The sequence below is a fragment of the Xiphias gladius genome, chromosome 14 (assembly GCF_016859285.1).
Source record: "Xiphias gladius isolate SHS-SW01 ecotype Sanya breed wild chromosome 14, ASM1685928v1, whole genome shotgun sequence".
NCBI classification, from domain to species: Eukaryota; Metazoa; Chordata; class Actinopteri; order Istiophoriformes; family Xiphiidae; genus Xiphias; species Xiphias gladius.
Window position 1 is genome coordinate 23,101,303 of NC_053413.1, and position 21,123 is coordinate 23,122,425.

The 21,123-nt window shown below is 39.7% G+C and overlaps 1 protein-coding gene across 4 annotated transcripts in view; it reads left to right on the forward strand.

Moving 5' to 3' along the window:
• The window catches only part of tesk2 (testis associated actin remodelling kinase 2), a 33,907-nt gene that overhangs the window by 8,295 nt on the left and 4,489 nt on the right, over positions 1-21,123 (forward strand). For all 4 annotated transcript variants that reach the window (XM_040143095.1, XM_040143096.1, XM_040143097.1 and 1 more), the window contains 9 exons: positions 3,034-3,155; positions 5,899-5,947; positions 11,371-11,517; positions 13,143-13,225; positions 15,464-15,548; positions 15,972-16,055; positions 16,956-17,042; positions 18,536-18,674; positions 20,559-21,092. In XM_040143095.1, the coding sequence (XP_039999029.1) occupies positions 3,034-3,155; positions 5,899-5,947; positions 11,371-11,517; positions 13,143-13,225; positions 15,464-15,548; positions 15,972-16,055; positions 16,956-17,042; positions 18,536-18,674; positions 20,559-21,092 (1,330 nt within the window). The remainder of the gene's footprint in view (positions 1-3,033; positions 3,156-5,898; positions 5,948-11,370; positions 11,518-13,142; positions 13,226-15,463; positions 15,549-15,971; positions 16,056-16,955; positions 17,043-18,535; positions 18,675-20,558; positions 21,093-21,123) is intronic.

Here is a 21,123-nt window from a genome sequence, read left to right on the forward strand (position 1 = left end):
ACCATTTAACGTAGGTACCACCTCAGCCTCTTGGGAAATCCCTGTCAACAATCCACAGAAATCCATAGTTAGAGAGAGAGCAGAAAGTGGAAATGAAGTACAGGAAATGGCAAGCTACTGATCACAAGCTCAGTCAGGTTGAATGAAATTAAAAGGCGGCAGCATTAATGGTGATAAAGGTTGAGGCTAAGAGGAGGAGGAAAAAGATTCTGATGGTGGAGAGCTTGGGTGGGAAGGGGTGAAAAATGGGAGTTGAGTGGAGGCTTTAGGAGTTTACTGACTATAAGGGTTGGGGGCAGACAAGGGCTGTAGAGGAGATGAAGAGGAGTTTTGGAGACGAGGGAGATGTAGGGGTTTTCTAGAGCTGGGGTTGGGGGAGGAGGAGAAAAGGGTGAAAGGGTTTAGAGGACAAGTACACTGGGAGTATGTTTTCCTGAAATGTGCAGCGGTGAAAAGACATATCAGAGAGGAGAGCATGCAAGAACAGAGAGGGGAAAGGTAGACAACAGAGGATGGTGGGAGAGAAAGATACTACCACTACTGGGAAAGATGAGGATTGGGCATGACGGTTTTTTGGAGACAGCAGCGAGGAGGAGAAAGAGGGGGATCAGGAATAAATTCAGATGGGGGGTTGTGAAAAGTGAGGAATGGGGGGGTTGGAGGAAGATAGACGGATGTGGGGGAGGAGGCCTTCAGAGGAGTGGCCATCTGTTGTTTCTGCTGTCCTGTGGTGGAGACTGTCGGCTCTTACAGCCAGGCCCCTTCCTTTGAACTTGAACAGAGAGATTTTTGTGTCTGTGTTTATGAGATGGAGAGAGAGAAGCCGACACAGAGAGCTCCCCTAAACTGAAACAGACTGCATGATGCTTTATGGTTTTTCTACTATATACACTGTAGATAATGGTGAAATTTCACACTGCAGAGAGATGTTCTCATATACCAGTACTGCACTGTAGCAACGGTTTTGTCCAGTAGTATATTTCACTGACTTTCATTGTTAATGCCTCCCGTGTAATCTATAATGACTTTGTCTCATCTGTCAATTCTCTTTCCTGCTGCATGTGGTACTGCCCTCCATTGTGTCACCGGTGTTCCTGTGGCTGTGATGATAGTCAAAGAGCCATTGTTAGAAGATGACAGAAAGCTACCTACTGTTATAGTAGTAGTATAGCTACATAGTAGTATGATCGACAGTCTCTTTGGTACCATATTTCTATAGATTAAAGTTTTCAGGAGTTTCCTAGCCTCAGTTGCTGTCTCCTGAGAGAACGTGAGGAATGTGGACTATCCAAATTATGTTCCATATTTTTTGTCAAATGATACATAATTAATCGTATCTAATAATATATCGTCATTTTTGTTTTCCACAACTAAGCATATCATTAGTGCACATCTGCAGTATTGAACATCCCCTGTTGTGTTGTCTTGTATGGTTTAAAAGGCTCATGATGTTGATTTATACTGTCCAAAGTGCAGTAGCATAAGTGAGACCGTAGTTCTCATACTAATGTGACAGTAAGCAGCTCTGTCTTTGCCTATACGTATGATCCTTCCAAATGATTTCCTGCACTCTATTCCTTGTCTGGAACTCATAATAATTTTTGAATGGGCTATGTGTTGCTGAAGGCTGTCTACCTATACACACAGGAGTATTATTTTAGTCTTTTCAAACTACTGGATTAAAACCTGCATTGTGATCTAAAAGTGCTGTCAGGACGTGAGAAAGCAAGTGTACATAGATAAATCCGTCTGCAGCAGCTCAGTCATTTGGTGTGCTGCGTACTGTGGTTTGCAGGTTTCCTATTTGCACGCTACATGAGTGTATTCAGAAGAACTTAAGTCCCTTGATAATTAACATACTGCGTTGTGGAATCTCTGAAACCCGTGGTGTGAAGATCTGACGTGGCCTTTCTATTTCAAAGACTGTGAGGTGAAAGGGCAACAAAAAGAAATGCACGTGGTCCTGCTGGTTCATAGAAAAAAAGAAAAAAAAAACATCGTATTGTATTATTGCTTCAATACAGAGATTAAATGTGCTAAGTGCTCTTTTAGAGGCTTTTCACTCTACGAAATGGACTGCATTTATTTTTGGTAAGGGAATGCCAGTATGTGTAAATTAATATCTTGAATTTCACTTCACTCCTGAACACATAATACTGCTTGTTCCTAGTCAGAACGGATGTAAAAGTGTATGTTAGTGGTAGTTTTTTAATGTGTACACAGCACAGTTAAGACACACTTGTTTTATATGCTTGTCCAGTTTTGTTTTTTTTTTTACTCCTTTTTTCGGTTTTGTCCTTTATGTCTTAATTGCGAAACTCATCACCAACGTACTACCCTCTGTTCAGAGAACTGGTCGATACTTGGAATTTAAAGTAACCAGGCAATGGCAACAAAATATTATTCTCCTAGACTCAAGGAACAAGATGATCTTACTGCACTTGTTGTATATTAAAGCAGCTTGGTGTATGTATTGTTTAAACCTTAAGCAGGAAGGATTTCAGTGCTGTCTTTAAGCCATGACCTGTCTAGGGTGTTTGCTTGCCTTGCACCCAAGGCATGCTGGGATAGGCTCCAGCCAACGATAGATGGTTACGGTTAGATGGAAACCAAAATTCCAATGTGCAGTAATACAAAATTGATCGTGCAGCTCTGGATTGACACATTTAATTTGTCATGGGCTGTCAGCAGTGACTGACCTCATTTCAGTTTTCCTTTATGTGCTGCCTTCCTTTTCTGCTTACTCTGTTTCTTGCTGCATGAGCCAGATATATATTTTTTTTTTTCAAATAACCATCATAGAAGAGCAATGTATCAAGCCGTTCAAGGCCTGACCCAAGCTTAAAATTCTAAAGAAAATAGTTTTCATTTACAGTTTAATGAAATCTTCTAATTTTCAATCAGAGTTTTTCCAGCCAGCTGAATAGAGTTTATATAAAGTATAGTTCAGATATTGTGATTTTACTGTGGTTCAGTTGCATTGGACTGTATTTGCAGTATGTTGAAATGTGGCATCATTTGACTGTTTTACAGGTACGCCATCGAGCTTCAGACCAAGTTATGGCTCTAAAGATGAACAAGCTCAGCAGCAACAGAGCTAACATGTTGAGAGAGGTCCAACTAATGAACCGGCTTTCACATCCACACATACTCAGGTTGGTAACTGAATAAATTATTGCTATAACCAGCGGGGTTTCTAAAAATTTTAAGCCTCACTTAAAAAATGTGTGAATTTTATTCCAATTTTGAAACATAGTTTGTTCTCCTATTAGGATAAAACCATCAGAAACCAGCTTGAAAGGTATATTAATATAGCTTATGAAACAACGCAAGCAAAATCATTTATAATAATTAATTTCCATTTTGTTGTTCGAGTTAATAATTTCATTATCACGTAACATGAGCTACTTTGTAAAACGTGATTAGCCCTGATGTAATACGCTGATTATTGGTAGTGACTTTCTTTTAGCATGTTTAATGGTAAAATCCAAAAGGCCTGTTATATAGCAGTGTATTATAAAATATTCAACAATAAGATTCCAGTAATAACTTGGAATAAGCTGTGGTCACTCAGGAACTGCTAATAACAAATAAAGAGTAAATCCTCACTATTTCCACGTACATAATGTCACATTATATTAGTCATGTCCTCTAACACTTGCCTCTTTGGTTATCAGTTAAACGTATTTTCTCATAATGTCTGCCTCTGCCTTTATTTCTCTCACTTGCTCATGAGTCTGTGTTTGTGACCTGTTTCCTCTGGGGTTGGCTAGAAACTATGTCAAACACAGAGCCTATTAACAATGGATTTTCTAAAATGCCAGCTCCTGTTAGAGCTGCAGCAGATGCCCTAGAGGCTAAAAAGCGAGGAGGACCCTTTCTGTCACAAGGGAACAGGACAGGCCTGTCAACAATTACGTAAATTTTTTTTTTAGAGATTCCCGCTATGATTGGTTTTACAAAATGGGCAAAGCATGATACTGTGTAAGCTCCTTACACCTGACTCTGTGGCCCTGAAGTGACAGGTTTTTCTTTGTCTTTTTTGTGTTGCCTCTATTTGACTTTTCTCAAACTTTGACCTCAACAAAAAACCCTCAACGGCAAACATTTTTTAAAGGTGCTGCATTATATTGACTGTGTTTAGTGAACTGACCAGTCACAGTTAAGTTGAGCCGAGACTTTATGCACCATAGAGAACTGATTGGCTTCTCCACCTTAATACCCAAAGCACAGGTAGTCTAATCTACGGTTAAACAACATATGCCAAAAACTAAACCTGTGGAAGATGCAATTTTTTATATGTACTGTATTTTCTGCAAACCGTGACTATTACAGAGTTTTCCAGAATGCAAAAGGGTATGAACAAGCCTTTTGACAGTGGTAACCTGCACTTCCAGTGGATGGAAAGAACGTTTTCGGTCTCTCTCTCAACTCTTGTCTTAAACTGTCTTGTGCCGTTTGTTGTGTCATGTGTCGGATGTGAATGTAAAATCACCTTAAAGTGGCTTTTCACTACGATTCTGCAAACAGATGGAGCCAACTTCTTGATGATCTTAAAGGCACTTGAACTTTAGCCACTTTCAAATCTAAATGAAAAATGTCCTTTCTCGTCTATGGCTTTAATTGATTAATTTTCCTACTGCATTTTATGCCCTTTTTTGAAATTGGGGCAACTTGTAACTGCACTGTGACTAAACTAATACTGTATTTTCTGGTTGTTTTTTTTGTCTATACATATATATATAAAACAAAACTTTATAACATTGAGAATTCAAATCCATGCAATTTCATTTAAATTGACTATGATGCCCCAGAATAGTATTGTTCCTGCTTTTGTTGTAAACAGTTTCTGTCAAATTCACATGCTGCTATGAGCTCTTGTGTGGGAGAGTGAGAGTTTATGAACATGCACATACATGCATAAATATCCGTGTGTGTACTTGCGCATGCACACACATGCACAGTATCTTTTACAATGCCATCTTTGTTGAGCATGCCTAGTGGATTGTGTGTCTGTCTGCGTGTTAACAAGCAGGCACTGAGGGGGTCATTGTTAGCTAAAATCCAACAAGGACCCACAAAGTTGACCTTTTCATTGCCTCCAGAATTATGAGGCCTTCAGCGCTGCTCGTGAGCAAAGTTGGTTCATATGTTGCTCTACACACACACACACACGCACACACATTGTTTAATTTTGGTTGAAGGAGTGCATGTGTCCTCTCTGGGTTAAGGGTTTTTTCCAACCTCTTGAGATCATGAAGATTGTTAAAACCCCATCAAAAAAAGAAATGGAAAAAATCATCGTCATCAAGTGAAAACAAGGCAGTTTTTCTCTATTAATAGAAAGTTCATCATGTGAATATAGAAGTTTTTTTAAAAGGGCAACATCCAATGCATCACAGTGGTAGAGAAACACACACACAGACACACACAAATGAATAGCAGTGAGGAAAATGCTGTGCGTTTATTAAGAATGTAGAAATTGATAGGCAAGGTGCAGGCAGAAATGGATGGAATGCAGGTGAAGCAACTGAGCTGTTATTATCCTTCTGTTAGACCGTCTCGCAGTAATGACCTGCCTGATCTTGCCCACTGGAATTTTAAAGTTTTTCTAAACTATTCCTCCTGCTTTCTCTGTTTACCAACAGCAGAGAAGACCATGCAAGTGTTTTGTTTAGATATTTCCATTGACCCTATAGAGCAATTGATTGAACTGAGAGAAGCTAAAAGCTGTATGGACGGGGTTTTCTCTCTACCCTCTGTTTAGATTGTGAGGCTAAGTAAGATGTGTCTGCGTCAACCTTCATACGCTCATTTAGTTCATTCCATTAAAAATAAACAAATGTCCCGTGGTTTTCAACAGCACCTTCATTTTGCACGCCTTTTGTGGTTTTGTAGGTTCAAGGGAGTGTGTGTCCACGAGGGGCAGCTTCATGCTCTGATGGAGGTAGGAGATCACACACAAACACACCATTTCACTCTGTAAAAAGCAAAGACATGTTAGGTCAAATTATATCTACTAATGAAAGGTGGTATACTGACATCTGACGTCTTGTGACTACATGTGAATGTTAGCCCTCAGAAACCTGTGTGTGTTTGTATATTTTTCTACTGTTTTCAGGTGAACATCACGTCATCCATGAGAACAACACAGTAACACACCAGTCTGTAATTGTGGGAAACCAGAAGAACTGAACGTTTCTATGCATACATAACACTTAGGCTGTGTGTGTCTGCGTGAGAGAGACGGAGGGAGAATTTGATACAGGCAGCTAATAAAATTCTCCAGACATGCTCAATGTTAGGGCATAAACAATTAGGGTTACAGTGAGCAATGTTTTCAGGCCTATATTTAACCTGTGTGTCCGTGTGTGTGTGCGTGAGAGAGGGAGAGATAACTTTGTGGTTGCTATAGTCATTGATTACCTCCGCCGAGGAGGTTATGTGATCACCTGTGTCTGTCTGTCTGTCTGTCTGTCTGTTTGTTTGTTTGTCAGCGGGATTACGCAATAAGTACTGAACCGATTTGCACTGAGGGGATGGGGCATGGAGGGATGGGTTGGTTGAGCGATGGAGCCTGGCCCAGGGAAGGACCCATTCAATTTTTAGGCAGATCTGGAACATTTTCTTTAAATTTGAATTTTTTTCTCTGAAGTCTGTTGTATGTTGTTTGACATTTGCTTTGACGGAGGTCTGCACTCTACTGAGTGCATTTTCTAGTTAGTCATGGAAATGTTTGATAAGCAGTTGATATATTTAGCCCCTTAATTAAAAGCCTAGGTATAGAGAAGGTCAGGCCTCATTCTCTTGACTTGGAAGAAAAGAGAGCAGTACAAAGAGTAAATTTAAAATGAAACGGAATAAATATGGCAACCCTTTTGTTGTGAATAGCATCTTCTATACTTACAAAGAAGTAATTTTGCATTTCTCTAGTTTTTTTGCTCTAAAAGATGCTGAGCCAGTTGGAAGTAGATGCACTTTTACATAATGTTAAAGAGGATTTTTATGCCAGCTTTTGTGTGGATATAACATTTTGTCAGGAACTTCCAGTAACTAATATGGGATTAATAAAACTTCTCAAGACAACAGGTAAAATTGAAAAATAACCAGTTAAAAAAGTGAAAATATTCTTCAATAGTTATAATCATTAGCTAGGTATCATTTGACTTTCAGGACATAGGAGACATTACTTAGTCATTTTTTTAAAACAAAAAATGTCAACATTCGCTGTTTGCAGCTTCTCAAATGTGATGAATTGATGTTTTTCCTTATCTGGTATTATAGTAAACAGTTTTTTTGTTTCTGGAATTTTAGACTGCTGGTCAGACAAAAAATATTAAAAAAATATGAAAACATGAAGACACCACCTTGGGCTCTGGAACATTTTGATTGGTATTTTTCATTATTTTCTGCCCCTTTATGGACCAAATGACTAATCAAGTAAATAATCGTTGGATAACCAAAATAATCGCAGCTCTAATTTCTTGCTATTTTTCCCTGCTGCTCGATGCACAGATTCTGTTTTATTCAGGGATGATAATATAGCAGTTTAATGCCCTAAGCCACAGGCCCACAGTTCTAAATCCTGTCGTCATTGTATTCACACATAAACTGCACAAAAACACACATTCGTGACAGATACACACACATACACTTCCGCAGTTCAACCAGTGACTCAAGATGCATCTCTGTAAGCATGCTTTTATTTAAGTACACATGTGATGGTCAAATACACGCAAATGTGGACAAAAAGTATAAAAAACACGATTCATCCCAATCAGAAGAAAGACCACACTGTTCAACACTGTTAAAGATCTTTCCAGGCACACACATGTACTTGAGTACACTGTTTTGCTGCACAGTGAATGTGCTTATTGTAGCCTTGACAAAGACAAACACCAACTTTCTGCAGCTGCATAAGAGAGCACAGCTTAAGAAATTTACATACACAAATGCTTGTGCCTGTACTCTAGTTGCAAAGTGAATCCATGTATTGTAAGATACACACATGAATATACATACATGCACACTGCGGTTGGTCTTGCTTTCCTACTGCAGGGTAAACAGATCGTGTCGTGTTGTGTCAGGACCTAACTGACCTAGCAGGCCCGTGCTGTTTTGTTACCTGACCCCCACTACGAGGCCGCGCTCAGAGGAAATGGAGAATAAAGTTACTGCATGGCCACAAGCTGCATTGAGAAACTCGCTATTTCATGTACAGACACACATACAGACACACACACACAAGTCCAAGTCCAACACAAAAAATAAACAAAACAGTTTGATGAAGTATGTTTCCCTTAAACATTCTCTAGAACTGGAAGCCAAAGTCAAAAAGAGTTGTAAAGCTGGGCAGTACGGCCTCCATTGATTGTAAATTAACTCTTTTGCTGCCTTTTTAAAATTGGGTACAGCAGTAGCTGTACATTTTATAACACTTTACACTTGTCAAAAACATCTTAATTAGTTTATGAATGTATTGTGCATGTAAAGTATAGCAGGTATGGTTTCTCCAATGTCAAGTTCTGCAAAGGCCAGTTACATTGAAGATGAAATTTAATAAATTGTCCAATAGTTAACTAACTTAAAAATGGACCCATCAGGAATATTTCACCACAGACTGGCACCAGGCTTTGAGATATAGCGTAATATATTATAGAAATGCTGCAACACATAGGTAGGTCACACCACCACTGGATTTACATTTTTACGTGAGAATGAACCCTTGAAGACTCTGGAAGCTGTAAAGAATGATTTAGAGTGCTGAAACTTGTTCTGTCTCCGTTGAATCTCAATTTAATGCACTTTATAGGAAATGCTACTGCAATTATAATCTGGGCTAATGGTAAATCATGACCCATGGCTAGATTATACTGCTGTTTGAAGCTGCTCCCAGCAGCAAACAAAGATTCTTTTGTTTGAGTCTTTCCAGGGTTTTTAACTTGAAACACAGACAGTGAAGCAGAGCAATTTCCACAACAGTTGTGACCAGCCATATGTTTTTCATTTCCTTAGCACTCTACATTATGCATGATCACGGCGAGCATTTATATGGCTCAAATATGGGCTATGTCAAGTAATTACTGTGGTATATCAGTAACTCCAAGAATAGAATAAAGCAAATTCCAGGGGAAAAATGCCATGCCTGAGTAAGAGGCTTTTTCGATTGCGACTTTACCCCCATTCAGTTACTGGTAGTTGACACAGCAGGTGCACTCTTTCGCTAAACCATGTGATTTGCATTTTGGACCAGGCACACACTGTGCACGCTGCATATTCTGTTATTGAGAATATAAAATCAGCTCCATCTAGATCTTAAATGAGATGATAAATGAATGAAGTTGGATTAGTCTGAGTTTTAATTGTCTCCAGTGGAGTTTTCCCCAGTTGTATCGCTCTCCTCCCAAACCCCACCAGGGAGACAACAGATGTTGAACTTTGTAGCTACTGAGGAATTTGTTGGACAAATACTGTAATCCTCTGGCGTCTTGAATTGTGGTGTGCGTGCGTGCGTGCGTGTGCGCGTGTGTGTGTGTGTGTGTGTTTGTTTGTGAGATGGAACATTTGAGGGTATAAGACAACAGGGATCTCAGCCTTTTTGGGGAGGGTGGGGATTTGACTTTTGCACATATATGCACAGATACACATTGCTTTTACTAAACAATTGATTTCAGAATAATAGCAATAAACCGTTATCTGATTACCCTTGGAGCTGTAATGGACTGTTGTCTCTGAAGGATGGGCTAGGTTTTAAAATTGAAAAATTGACATGGAACCGCCACTAAGATCATTATTTGGGATGGAAATGTCACGCGTGTTTCATTAACCAGGGCCCAAAGATAAAGAATGTCTTTGAAGGCTGAAACATTGTTCAGGAAATCTTTTGATGTTGTAACACTTCTTCTTTCTTCGGAAACTGTACCCTCAGAGCGATTAATGTTCAAGTGGTCTAGAGAGATAGCGTCACTATGGATGTGAACCTGCATTAAACTGGAAAAATCATTTTAGGCGAGATGACGCAATTAGTTGTAAGAACGCAGCTCATTGAGTTGATAGGCAAGAGAAAACTAACTGATGTTTTAACTTGTCTTGGTCGGGTGTCATCTTTTGAAGACCCACTTCATACAGAGTTCTACATTGTAATAATCTCTTAAGATTATTTGAAAATTAGAATTAATATGACCAGAGACCCAGTTTATTCAATTGCGTGAAGAAGTAGAGACCTCCTCCCCTGGCCTTCAGTCCCCTTTGTCCTAATTCTGTGCGTGTCAGTCACACCAATAACCACAGCTAAACCAGACCATCTCAACTCTCTCTAGTTTACCACTGTTGTTCGTGATATGTGACATGGGATTAGTGCGTCTGTGTGTTTGCATGCAAGCAGCGCAAGGTCAGACAGGTTCTGCTGGATCAAAGCTGACAGGCATAGTAAAGGACCCTGACCACTTTTAAGCCCCACCGAGCTGATTTTCCCCACTCGGCTGCCCACAGCTCAGCCTGTACGATGGTCAGAAGGTCCACATTCATGTAGAAGACTAGCTGTTTTGTCAACCAATTGAAGAGAGAGAGCCGGATTTTATTCAGCCAGTTGTTTGATACACCAGCTAGCCTGCCAGGCTGACAGGTAGGCCATCTGTAGTCCAAGCAACCAATTAGTCATGTACTCTGTGAGCGAGTCAGATGGGCAGTTGGTTTGCATAATGTAGTTAAGCAGTACCTTCTATGTAGTTAGTATATTATAAGTCAGATAGTGAGTCAGTCAGTACACCAGTTGACCAACTAGTACCCTGCCACTGATGTTTGTTTCTGTCACTGAGAACAGAGTGTTAGTATGAATCTATGATTAGAGGTTGTCACAGTGACTTAAAACACGTCACTTTCAGTTCCTGTGAAAACAAATTGCACATCTCCCCAGGTCACTAATACAATGGCCATATACAGCTGAACAGGAACAATTTGCTCTCCAGAGTATAGCAATGTAATTCCTGGCTCCAGAAGATTTAATGTCAGTAATCAGTTATTGTTTGACCCATAATGTCTTTGAACTTGCGGAGGTTATATAACACAGTTTGTTCCATATAACACAAACTGTAGTTCTTAATTTGCTGTGAACATGTTTTTTGGGCCACTGTGCAATCAGAATTCACATTTAAACAATTTTTTAGTTCCATTTGTTTACCCATCACCATTCTTTAAAACTTTTTCCCTCTGAAATTGTACATACCCTCCACTTTGAATATGCTCTGAACCTTCTTTGTTTGTCAGGCTCTATGTTCTTGTGTTTTGAGTGCCAGTGTTTTTGCAGATATATTTGTGTATGCCGTGCTCACCTGTTCAGTCATTTCCGTGTCGATCTTTGTCTGTCTGTAGTACATCAATGGTGGAAACCTGGAGCAGCTTCTCGACAGCAACAAGCACCTGAGTTGGCCCACCAGGATGAAACTGGCCTGTGAGCTTGCCAGCGGTCTGGCCTACTTGCACTCTAAAGGAATATTCCACCGGGACCTCACCTCCAAGGTTAGCTAGACAGGCTAATTGGTCATTAACGGGAGAAACCATAGCTAAAAATAAAACCACAGGTCTGCTTGGTTCCCCGGCACAATAAAGCAGTGACTGTACATTTGTATTTTTTAAGTATATGTATACTCTAGTATTTTTGGTTTAGAGACTTGTTAATCAATATGCTAAATATATGCAGTATATTTTGGGCCACTAACACACTGTATCATATTAAAGCAGCACTATGACTTACAATGTATATCAATAAAAAAAAAAAAAAATTTTTTTTTTCTTTTTGAGAGAGAGAGAGTGTAGTGAAAAAAAAAAAATTTTATTCAGATAATTGTGATATCTGTTCTTTTGCTTCTTTTTTTGTTTTGTGACCCTCTTCAGTAGTTTGAGATGGCCCAGGACCTTTGCACCAAATATATATTCACATATTAGTTGGTTTTGACAGCTCCATAGTGCATTAATAGGGTTTGGTACCAGATGATGCAACCTCTGTACATCAGACTTTGACCTTAGATAATATTATAGGTACTAGGTGTCTTGACACACTTGTCTGCTCTTTCAGTCCTAGACCTGCTAACCTCTCAGTAGAGAACAGAGTGTCACTATCAGATGTGATAATTTGTACCAAGCAGCTTCTAGTTTTCCAACTTGACCCGTAGCCATGTTGGCATGGAACTGGCAGGGAACAGGGACAGTATGCACTCTGCTGTAAACCCATGTATTAATTTCCTGTCAGAGCTTATAGGTGGTCATCTGCAGGAGAATACAACGGTGCACAGAAAAAATTAAGTGATTTTTAAGTGAAATCTGTCACTGGAAAAGATGAGAGGACAACAGGCAAAGAGAGACAGTTTTGTAGCTGATATTTAGGGTTGAATAGTGTTGTCATAGCCTAAGTAGATTATAGTTCCTCAAATTAATACAAAGTGGATTTCCTTGTGACTCATAGCTCTTACCCAAAAGTCAATAAACAGAGCAGCTTTCTCTCTTATTTTTTAATGCTATATACTATATACACACTGCATATATACTTCACATCAATGTACACTGAAGCAGCATGGTACAGCACACTAACCCACAGTTTAGGATGAACGCATTTTGAGAGTCTTGTGTACTGGATTCACGTATCATATGTTATGCCAAGTAGACCCATAAATAAATTGTGAGTATATAGAACAACATGATACAGCTCAACTCAGTATCGGTGGCTGCCAAACGTCGGTTTAACTGTCACGTTATGCAAGGTTGTCTGAAAGATGTCAGCAGTGCACGTACTGTTTTGTACAGTAACATTTCAACACTGCTCGGATAAGGTTAATGATCATTGCAACAAATGTTAACGGTAGATTTACAAAGAGTTCCTTTTAGAGTAAAGAGGAACAGTCCAAACATATTAGGAATGCATATTGAAATGTCCCGTCGGTTCCCATTTTCTGATGTACAGAGAATAACGATGTGCAGTAAACTAATATTGAAGGCTTAAGTCCAAGTTCAGCTAGGAAGTGGAGGTTTGACTGATATTGCTAAGACACAAAATCGTTTTGTTTTTTTGTTTTTTTAAATCCTCCCATGTTGCAACTTCCTCAACTATATCTATTAATAATGATGATAATGTTTTTCTGTATTCACAGAACTGCCTGATCAAATGTGATGACAGTGGCTACACAGCAGTGGTTGGAGATTTTGGCCTCGCGGAAAAGATCCCTACTAATCTGTAAGGAGTCTTCCACTGATACACAAATACACCCATCCCTAGATATGTATTAGTAATTAAATAATGACCACAGTGCCTATGAAAAAGAGATGCTTTTGGAAGATCATTTTCTCTTCCTCTGGCGGCCATACCTAATTACTGGATTAATCAATAATTTTGATATTAACATTGAATCTAATGACTGTGGTGCTCATTGTGTTGAAATCGTGGGGGATTATCGCCAAAATCTAACTTGACGGAGCTTTGTAGCCTCTTTTAGGTCTCTGTTTTAATTTGTGTGGTTACGTCACAGCTGTTCTTGTCCGTTGTAGGCAGCAATTTCCATTAAAAAAAAAAAAAAATCTCTGAATACCCCATGTACACTACCTGCAAATCACCACAGGGCAAACAGACAGTTGGTGAGTGTCTAATAACAAGGTTGGCCATGTAGCAGTTAAAACCCATATATTTTTCTCAGAAAACCAGAGCTAAAAAGAGAGTCAATACTGGAAGACAGATGATAAATGACTCAGAATGAATGCTCATGATGTTTTAGCAATAACAATTTAATAATCCAGTGATGTGCTGGTAGCTGTGTACTTGTTACCTTGTTTTGATGTTTTTTTTATGCTCCCTGGTGGTCACAATTTGAATATTGCAGCTTCGTCAGGCTTTATCAACAAAAGCTTTTGCCCATTTTTGTAGCCCTTAACCAGAAATACTGTACCCGGCTCTGAAGGCTACAGGATAGCTCCAATACTTTCCTATATGTAACATAATTGATTGGGTTCATTTATCTGTTAGTTGTCTTTCTTTTTACCCTAATCTAATTTTTTTATTAATTGTTCAACATTAGGCCCTGGTTATTGTTAAAGCCGCGCTGCCCCTCATTGTACATCAAGAACTAATCTTCTCACTGACACTTTAAAAACCAGTCAAGGTGTGAGTTTTACATCTGGTGCTACTTATTTTAAATAGACATACAGATATAAAATTTCAGGTCAGAATGTTGATTCCAGTATGTGATCCTTTTGTCCATGTTTGCTCTCCGCTAGGATGTTGTTTTTTTTGATACTTTTCCCTTTTTTGCTGTTGTAGCTATTTGCAACTCACTTACTGTAAGTGAATTTTCCCTCCTCCTCATACCAGGCGCAGGGTTATTTATTAACACATGGCTCAGACACTAACATTAACGGCAGGCTGTACAGATAACATTCTCTGCGTTAGTGTTTTGATAACAGGCGGATACTATCAGTGCAGGGGTTTAGTTTTTAATGCTGCAGTAGCACAGAGAAGGAGGGGGCTTGTCTTAAGGAACTGAGAGGACCAGACTTAGACAGAATGATCATTATTGAAAATCTTGTATCTCTATTTATGTGTATGTGGGAATGTAAACACGTACGAATAATGCTCATAATGTAGTCACACTGTAATGACACATCTTCTTCGCACACAAAGGTCTGAGATGCAAACGCTCATTCTGCGTCAGCCAATCTAAATCTAAACAGAGCAAAAGCTACTAAACTGAGAGGATTAGAGAGTAAAGGTTTTTTATACACACTATCTGATATCTTTTTAAAACTGATTGGAAGGAAAGACAGCATCATTCACAGCCTGGTTAAAATTTTAAAACTGCAGTTATGTGTTAACTAGAGGGTAAACACAGAGCGAGAGGGTCATTTGGTTTGAAAAAGCCAAAGTAGAGTCGGCTTAGTTTTCATTTTTCTCACATTTGCACTGTGTTTTCTGCATCAGCTTCTTTTATCTATCAGGTTGTTCATATTAACATCACAAAGGCAGCCTGGAAATAATACTTCGAAATGTGTTCAAACTGTATTTTTTTATTACGTGCTAACACCTCAACACGGATGCAATAGCAGGCAGGTACTAGAAAGCCTAACCCTGTCTTTTTTCTCCTGCTGATCTACATCTTTCATTTACACACAACATCGACAGGGTCAGGTCGGCGTTTTCTTCCAGGTGGTGCACTGGGTCAGAAGAGGATTAGTTCAAACTAAAGTTTCACCAGCTCGACATATTTAAACACAGATTGATACTGAATATGCTCCGACTTTGCTTCAAGCTAGATGCACTGTGTAAACATGGTGTTATTATATGAATCAACCAGGAACACAGAGTCTGGGAGTTGGCTCAAAGCCTCTAAAGTTTCCTGAATTTTCTGGCACAGATGATTTCCTCATTTCGATGACATGTTGCGTATAATTTGTCAAACATTCTGTGAATGTGTGTTATATTCAGTGCTGAAGGAGAGAAGCTCTCAGTCGTTGGTTCTCCTTTCTGGATGGCTCCAGAGGTGCTGAGAGATGAACCCTACAATGAGAAGGTAAAGTCACCGACTTTGACCTCTGACCCTGGCAACAGTTAATACCAAGTAGTGGTATTAGTTAGGATGGTGTGGAAAATAAGCTCAAATTAAATTACACAAGATTAGTTTTGATCAAACTTAAACAAACCCCAGGGGAAATTGGAACCCAGAAGGAACAAAAAATAAGATTCAGCAATTTTCTTGGTATCAAAGCTTCGAAAACTTGGAAAAGTGTAGAATTCAGAGTTGAATCACAGACGGGGAAGGAACGAAATTTTGGTAAGAGGTAAAGGAATATCAGGGAGTTTCCAAAACTTTTCACTTTACAATAAACCAGGCAGTTAATCGTTTTTAGAAACTTACAAAAAAGCAAGGAGGAGGAAAAACGTTTGTTGTTTCCATTTATCTGTGTGTATTTTCATTTTTTGTGTCCATTTTCAGGCTGATGTATTCTCCTATGGAATAATCATGTGTGAGATCATCGCAAGGATCCAGGCTGACCCTGACTTCCTACCCCGCACGGAGGTGACTGCTCATCGCGCCTTTTTCACCCTGTGACCGTGAAATACTCCTCGTAATACATCTGTGTGTTTGTTTGCCTTGTATGCAGGTTGATTTCTTGGTATCCCATCATTCTCACCCTGTTTACACTGTGAAACATCCACATGACTCACACAGAGCTAAAAAGGAGTGTTGAAATGTTTGTTCCACCCATTCTTGCAAAAGTGTAATTCATTTACCATACCTTGTCATTATTTTAATCTCAGAGCTCTCTCTGTGTGACGCAGATGTAATACCTCACAAGATTATATATTGGACACAAATTTATCTAAAGTTAATATAGATTGTTCTAAACTCAGTTCCGTCTCCACAGTAGTAGACTTGTTAGCAGCTAAGAACTTTCCTCAACGGCATCTTTTTTTTTCCAAAATTAGTCTCAAACTTATTCTCACTGCCATTAAAAATATAAAATGCAAGTTGTTGAAATCTGAAGAAACCTCAGTATGAAATCATACACACAGTCTGTGTTGGTAAAGCTTTCGAGTGGAATAGTCAAACTGTCCAACTTAGGATCTCTGACCTGCCATGTAGAACTCGGTGTGATTTGAAAAGCATGATAACTGTTAAATAGGATCACCTCTTGCATTGCCATGTGGATTGTGCCTTTAAATCAGGCTTAGGATCAAGCTTACAAATGAGTCTTTGGCTATTAGTCCTTGATAGTCCACTTGGCAGTCAGCAGGGCCATGTCACAGGGATTAGTCTGATATGAAGCTGGCTTTGGCATAAGAGTAATGGTGTGTCAAACATCTGATGACGCTCTGTCAACGTCTTTATCCTTTTTTGTCAGAATGATAAATCTGACTTTCCTGTTTAACTTTCATAGTGTATATCCAAACATCTTTGTCTCTCCCTCCTGACCAGAACTTCGGCCTGGACTACCACATGTTCCAGCACATGGTCGGAGATTGTCCGCCTGACTTCCTCCAGCTGGCTTTCAACTGCTGCAATGTGAGTTCACCTCACTCCTGACCACGCTGCTTCAGTTTTTGTCGAATTAGAAATGGCGATTGTAAAGATAAGTCCGATAATGTAGCTTGTAAAGGTGATACACTGTGGTTTTCTCAAGTTTCAGTTTATCTATAAGCGATACCGTGTTTATGAATAAGGTGTTTTCTAGGTGTTTCACCGGTTACATAAGTAACTTTTATTCAATTGTTCAGAAATAGCGGGGCAATCTGATTATGTGAATAATCTGATTTAGCTCACTATCCAGGGGGTCTTCTATTCTCTAAAAGCTGGATCAGTTACTTGGCAGGCTCAGCTTTTCACAAAATGTCATACACTGATTTGTTCTTAAATTGATTAACTAGTGAAATGAGGAGGAATGTAAAGTAGGTAAAACCATATCAAATGTTTTGTTTTTTTTTCACGACATTTATCCAGTTACATTTTGTTCACATCACTTCATAATCCTTGGACTGGAATTGCGACTTTTTTTTTTTTTCTTTTTTTGGAAAATAATTACAAAGCGCCGAGGATGAGAGCATTAAGGTTTTTGGAGCACCCTGCTGATTGAGCCTGTATTGGCTCCCTCCATCCCTTCTCATCTTTGTCTATTGTGTTGTTTTTATCATCCTTGTCTCCCTTATCTCACACCAAAGTCTCTCTTCAAAGCACCCCAATCTGAAATTCATTTTCTGAATAGTCACTTTTTGAGTTTCTTTCTAGGAACTCCAACCCCTTTGCACTCCCTAGTTAGCTGTGTGTCCTCATCTTTTAGGCACATTTTTGTCCTTTTTTTTTTTTTTTCTTTTTCCCTCCCTGCAGCTTGTCTCCCTGCTCCCTACTGTAACCCCCCCCTTCCATCCCGTCTACCCACCTCTCCTTATTCCTCCAATTTTGTCTTGGTTTATCTTCAACTGCAGTTCCAAATTTAAAAAAAAAAAAGCTTCATCTAATATTTTAAAAAGTATATCACTGTTTAAGGAAAGAATACCCAGATATTATTGTTAAAGTCATCTGAAAATGTAACGGACAAATTTAGTAGTCTCAGTGTTATTGCCTCTGTTTTCTAAAATAAGTCCCGTTGCCTCGAGTTGCAGAGAGAAACTTTGCCTCTTCATAAAAACCCGTTGAGGTGATTTTTTTTTTTCCCCCTTTTGGCTTTTCTTTTTTGTACAACTCTACCATTCCTCCTTTTTACCGTAGCAAATTTCCTGGGAAACCATCTTCTAAAATACAGTGTAAAGCCTTAAGGGAGGCATCAGTTCTGGTCTTGTTTGTTTATGTAAATTATAATGTTACATAATTATGATACTATTTTTTAATGTTTAAAAGTTTCATGTAGCACCTTTTTAAATGGGGAGTAATCCTATTGGTGTATGTTTTACTTTTCCCTGGTAATAACCTAATAAATGCAATCTATCCCTGGTTCTACACTATGTTACTGTATATATAAATCACTCTGTCCTTTTCTATACCTCAATTTTTTCCTCTCCCAGATGGACCCTAAACTCCGTCCATCCTTCCCAGACATTGTCAGTCACCTGGAGGAGATTCTCGCACGCCTTAAAGTCGAAGAGATGGAGCAGGAGTGCGTCCCGCTCAGTGGGGACAACGACAAGAAGACCATGCCGAAAGGTATGACACCGATAAGGCATTTCAGCTTCAGAGTCAGCGAAACTCAGCTCCTATTTCTCCCAAGAAGATGCTAGTGAATGCCTGTAAAGGGAAAGTGTTAGCGAGGGGACTGGCAACAGAAGCCTATTTTATAACACCTCTCATTGCTTCCCTAGCCTTTCACCCCTCTTTACCGCTGCGTACAGGCTCTGCTTGTACTCTAATCTTGTCAGACCGCCAACCAGTGAGCTAGTCAATATTTCGCTTGTTATCCAGTCAGTGATGAGCCTGACAGAAACCAAATTTCCTCTCCAGTTACACAGTGTTGACTCCATGTTTGTCCAGTTAGTCAGTAAGAAGCAAAATGTTTGCACTGTCCAGAGAAACCTCAACCAGGTTTGTTTCAGCCCAATTTTTGATTCATTTCCTTTTTAGTCATTCAGTTAGTTTGTCAGTAGAGTACTATCCCTATTTCTACTGTAATATCCGTATCCCCTGTTCTTTTCACCCTAGATAGATATTCACAGAGCATTTATGCAAAAGCAAAGTCAAATATGTTCTAACATATACCTGAGTATCTGTATCACACTTAAAATAACATGAGCGCTGGCCCAGAATCCTTGGTTGCTGATAATATAAACTTCATCTTGACTTGAAGAGGAAAACTGGTCTGAGATCAACATTCCTATTTTGAGATACTTGATCCATGCCGGCCCAGGTTTCACTTCTAATTTGGTCCGGGGTACAGCTGCCTTGCCTGCATGTCTGACCATCGTGGAGTCGGGAGGCGGTAATGTTTTTGTTTAGACAAGCCAAACCGCTCCTTTTCCTTAGGACAACACTCTATGAAGAAGGAGAGCACAAACGTATGAGGTCACAGGAAGCAGGAGTGAGTTATACTAGTGACAAATGTGGTTTGTTTGATCTGGTATAATGTTGTATATCAAGATGAAGCTAACGGAACACATAAAACACAGTCTGAGCCTGTGGATGAAAGAAATATCCCTTATGTGGCTATAATTGTGTGGAAAACACGGCTTGGATCTGACTCCTCGTCTGATGTCGATTGTTACGTCATGAACTTCTTCTGCTCCCTCCCCTCTGCCCCCGTCCTCCATCTCCCTCGCTCTGTTTATCTGTTACCATCAGCGTTTCCTGAAAACCAGGATCATCATCATAGTAGGAAATATTTCTGTTGCATAACAAAAACATTTCAGCCAAATTTTTTTTGTAGAGTAGCACTTTGCGGTCCTCATGACTGGCATGAGTAATTGTTTCAGATATTTCTCAGCAGAAGTGAGATACGTGATCGCTCAAGGGTGCAACACAACTTTGAGATTAGAAAAGAGGATGAAACGAGATGCTTTCTTGGTTAGCTCATTTGTTTACATGCAGCACCATTAGGAAAAACACATCTTTGTGTATTAGGGAACTATTTATGAGCTTATATGAAAAAAAACCTTTATTCTAAACAATGTGAACAATTGCTGGAAACTGAGTTTTGAAGACTTCTGCATTTTCTTTCTTCTCTGTTGCCGTCATCCTCAAATCCACCATTTTCCAGCACTTTTCCTGCGCTGATACATATTATTATACGAAGTTTAACAAAAAATTTTTAAATCCAACAAACTTAAAAGAACATTTCTGTGTTAAACAATCTCCTCCGGTGCTATAGGAAACATTTGAAGATTGGGATTCAATGAACTCATATCTACGTACTCTATGCAGGATTTAGCCTGCATCGCCACCTAGTGGTTACATTAGATTATCACTTCAGAACACTGAAAAAAGATATCGCCGTATGATTGTTTATTTCTCTTAAAAAATCCAAGATACACTTCTAGACTTACAACTTGTAAACTTAATTTAAGGATGTCACAAAATGATCCCATCTTTTTGTTCAAGGTGAGAAGATCCAGGGCTTCAAGCGACTGAACCCTCTCGGTTTCCAGGATGAAAAAATACCACCGAAATCGCCCCGTCCCAGAAGAAACATCTGGCTCAGCCGCAGCCAGTCAGACATCTTCTCCTGCAAACCATTGAGAAAGGTGAACGTCCAGGACCCTTACTATAACCCCCCCACTACTCAGCGAGCCTCCAAAGCGCGCAAGATCAACCCATTCACCGCCCGAGAGGACCTGTGTGGGGGCAAGATCAAGTTTTTCGATGTGCCCAGCAAGTCTGTCTTCTCACTGGTGTTTGACCTTCACTCACCTCCGGGGAGCGCGTTCAGTAACCAGCCGTCTGCTCACGGACCTGCGGGACCCCAACAGGAGGCGTCTTATTACTGGCAGCAGCTGCCGGGAAGACAGTGTCACTCCTTGCCAGTGTCCCCCCAGCTGCCCCGCTCCGAGGTCTTCCAACTCGCTGCTGCTGTTAGCACCAATAACAACGGTTCTCTTACCTGTAACTCCGGGCAGCTGTCCACAACACTGCCAGGTGAGTTGTCTGATGAGGACGTCCCCTTAGG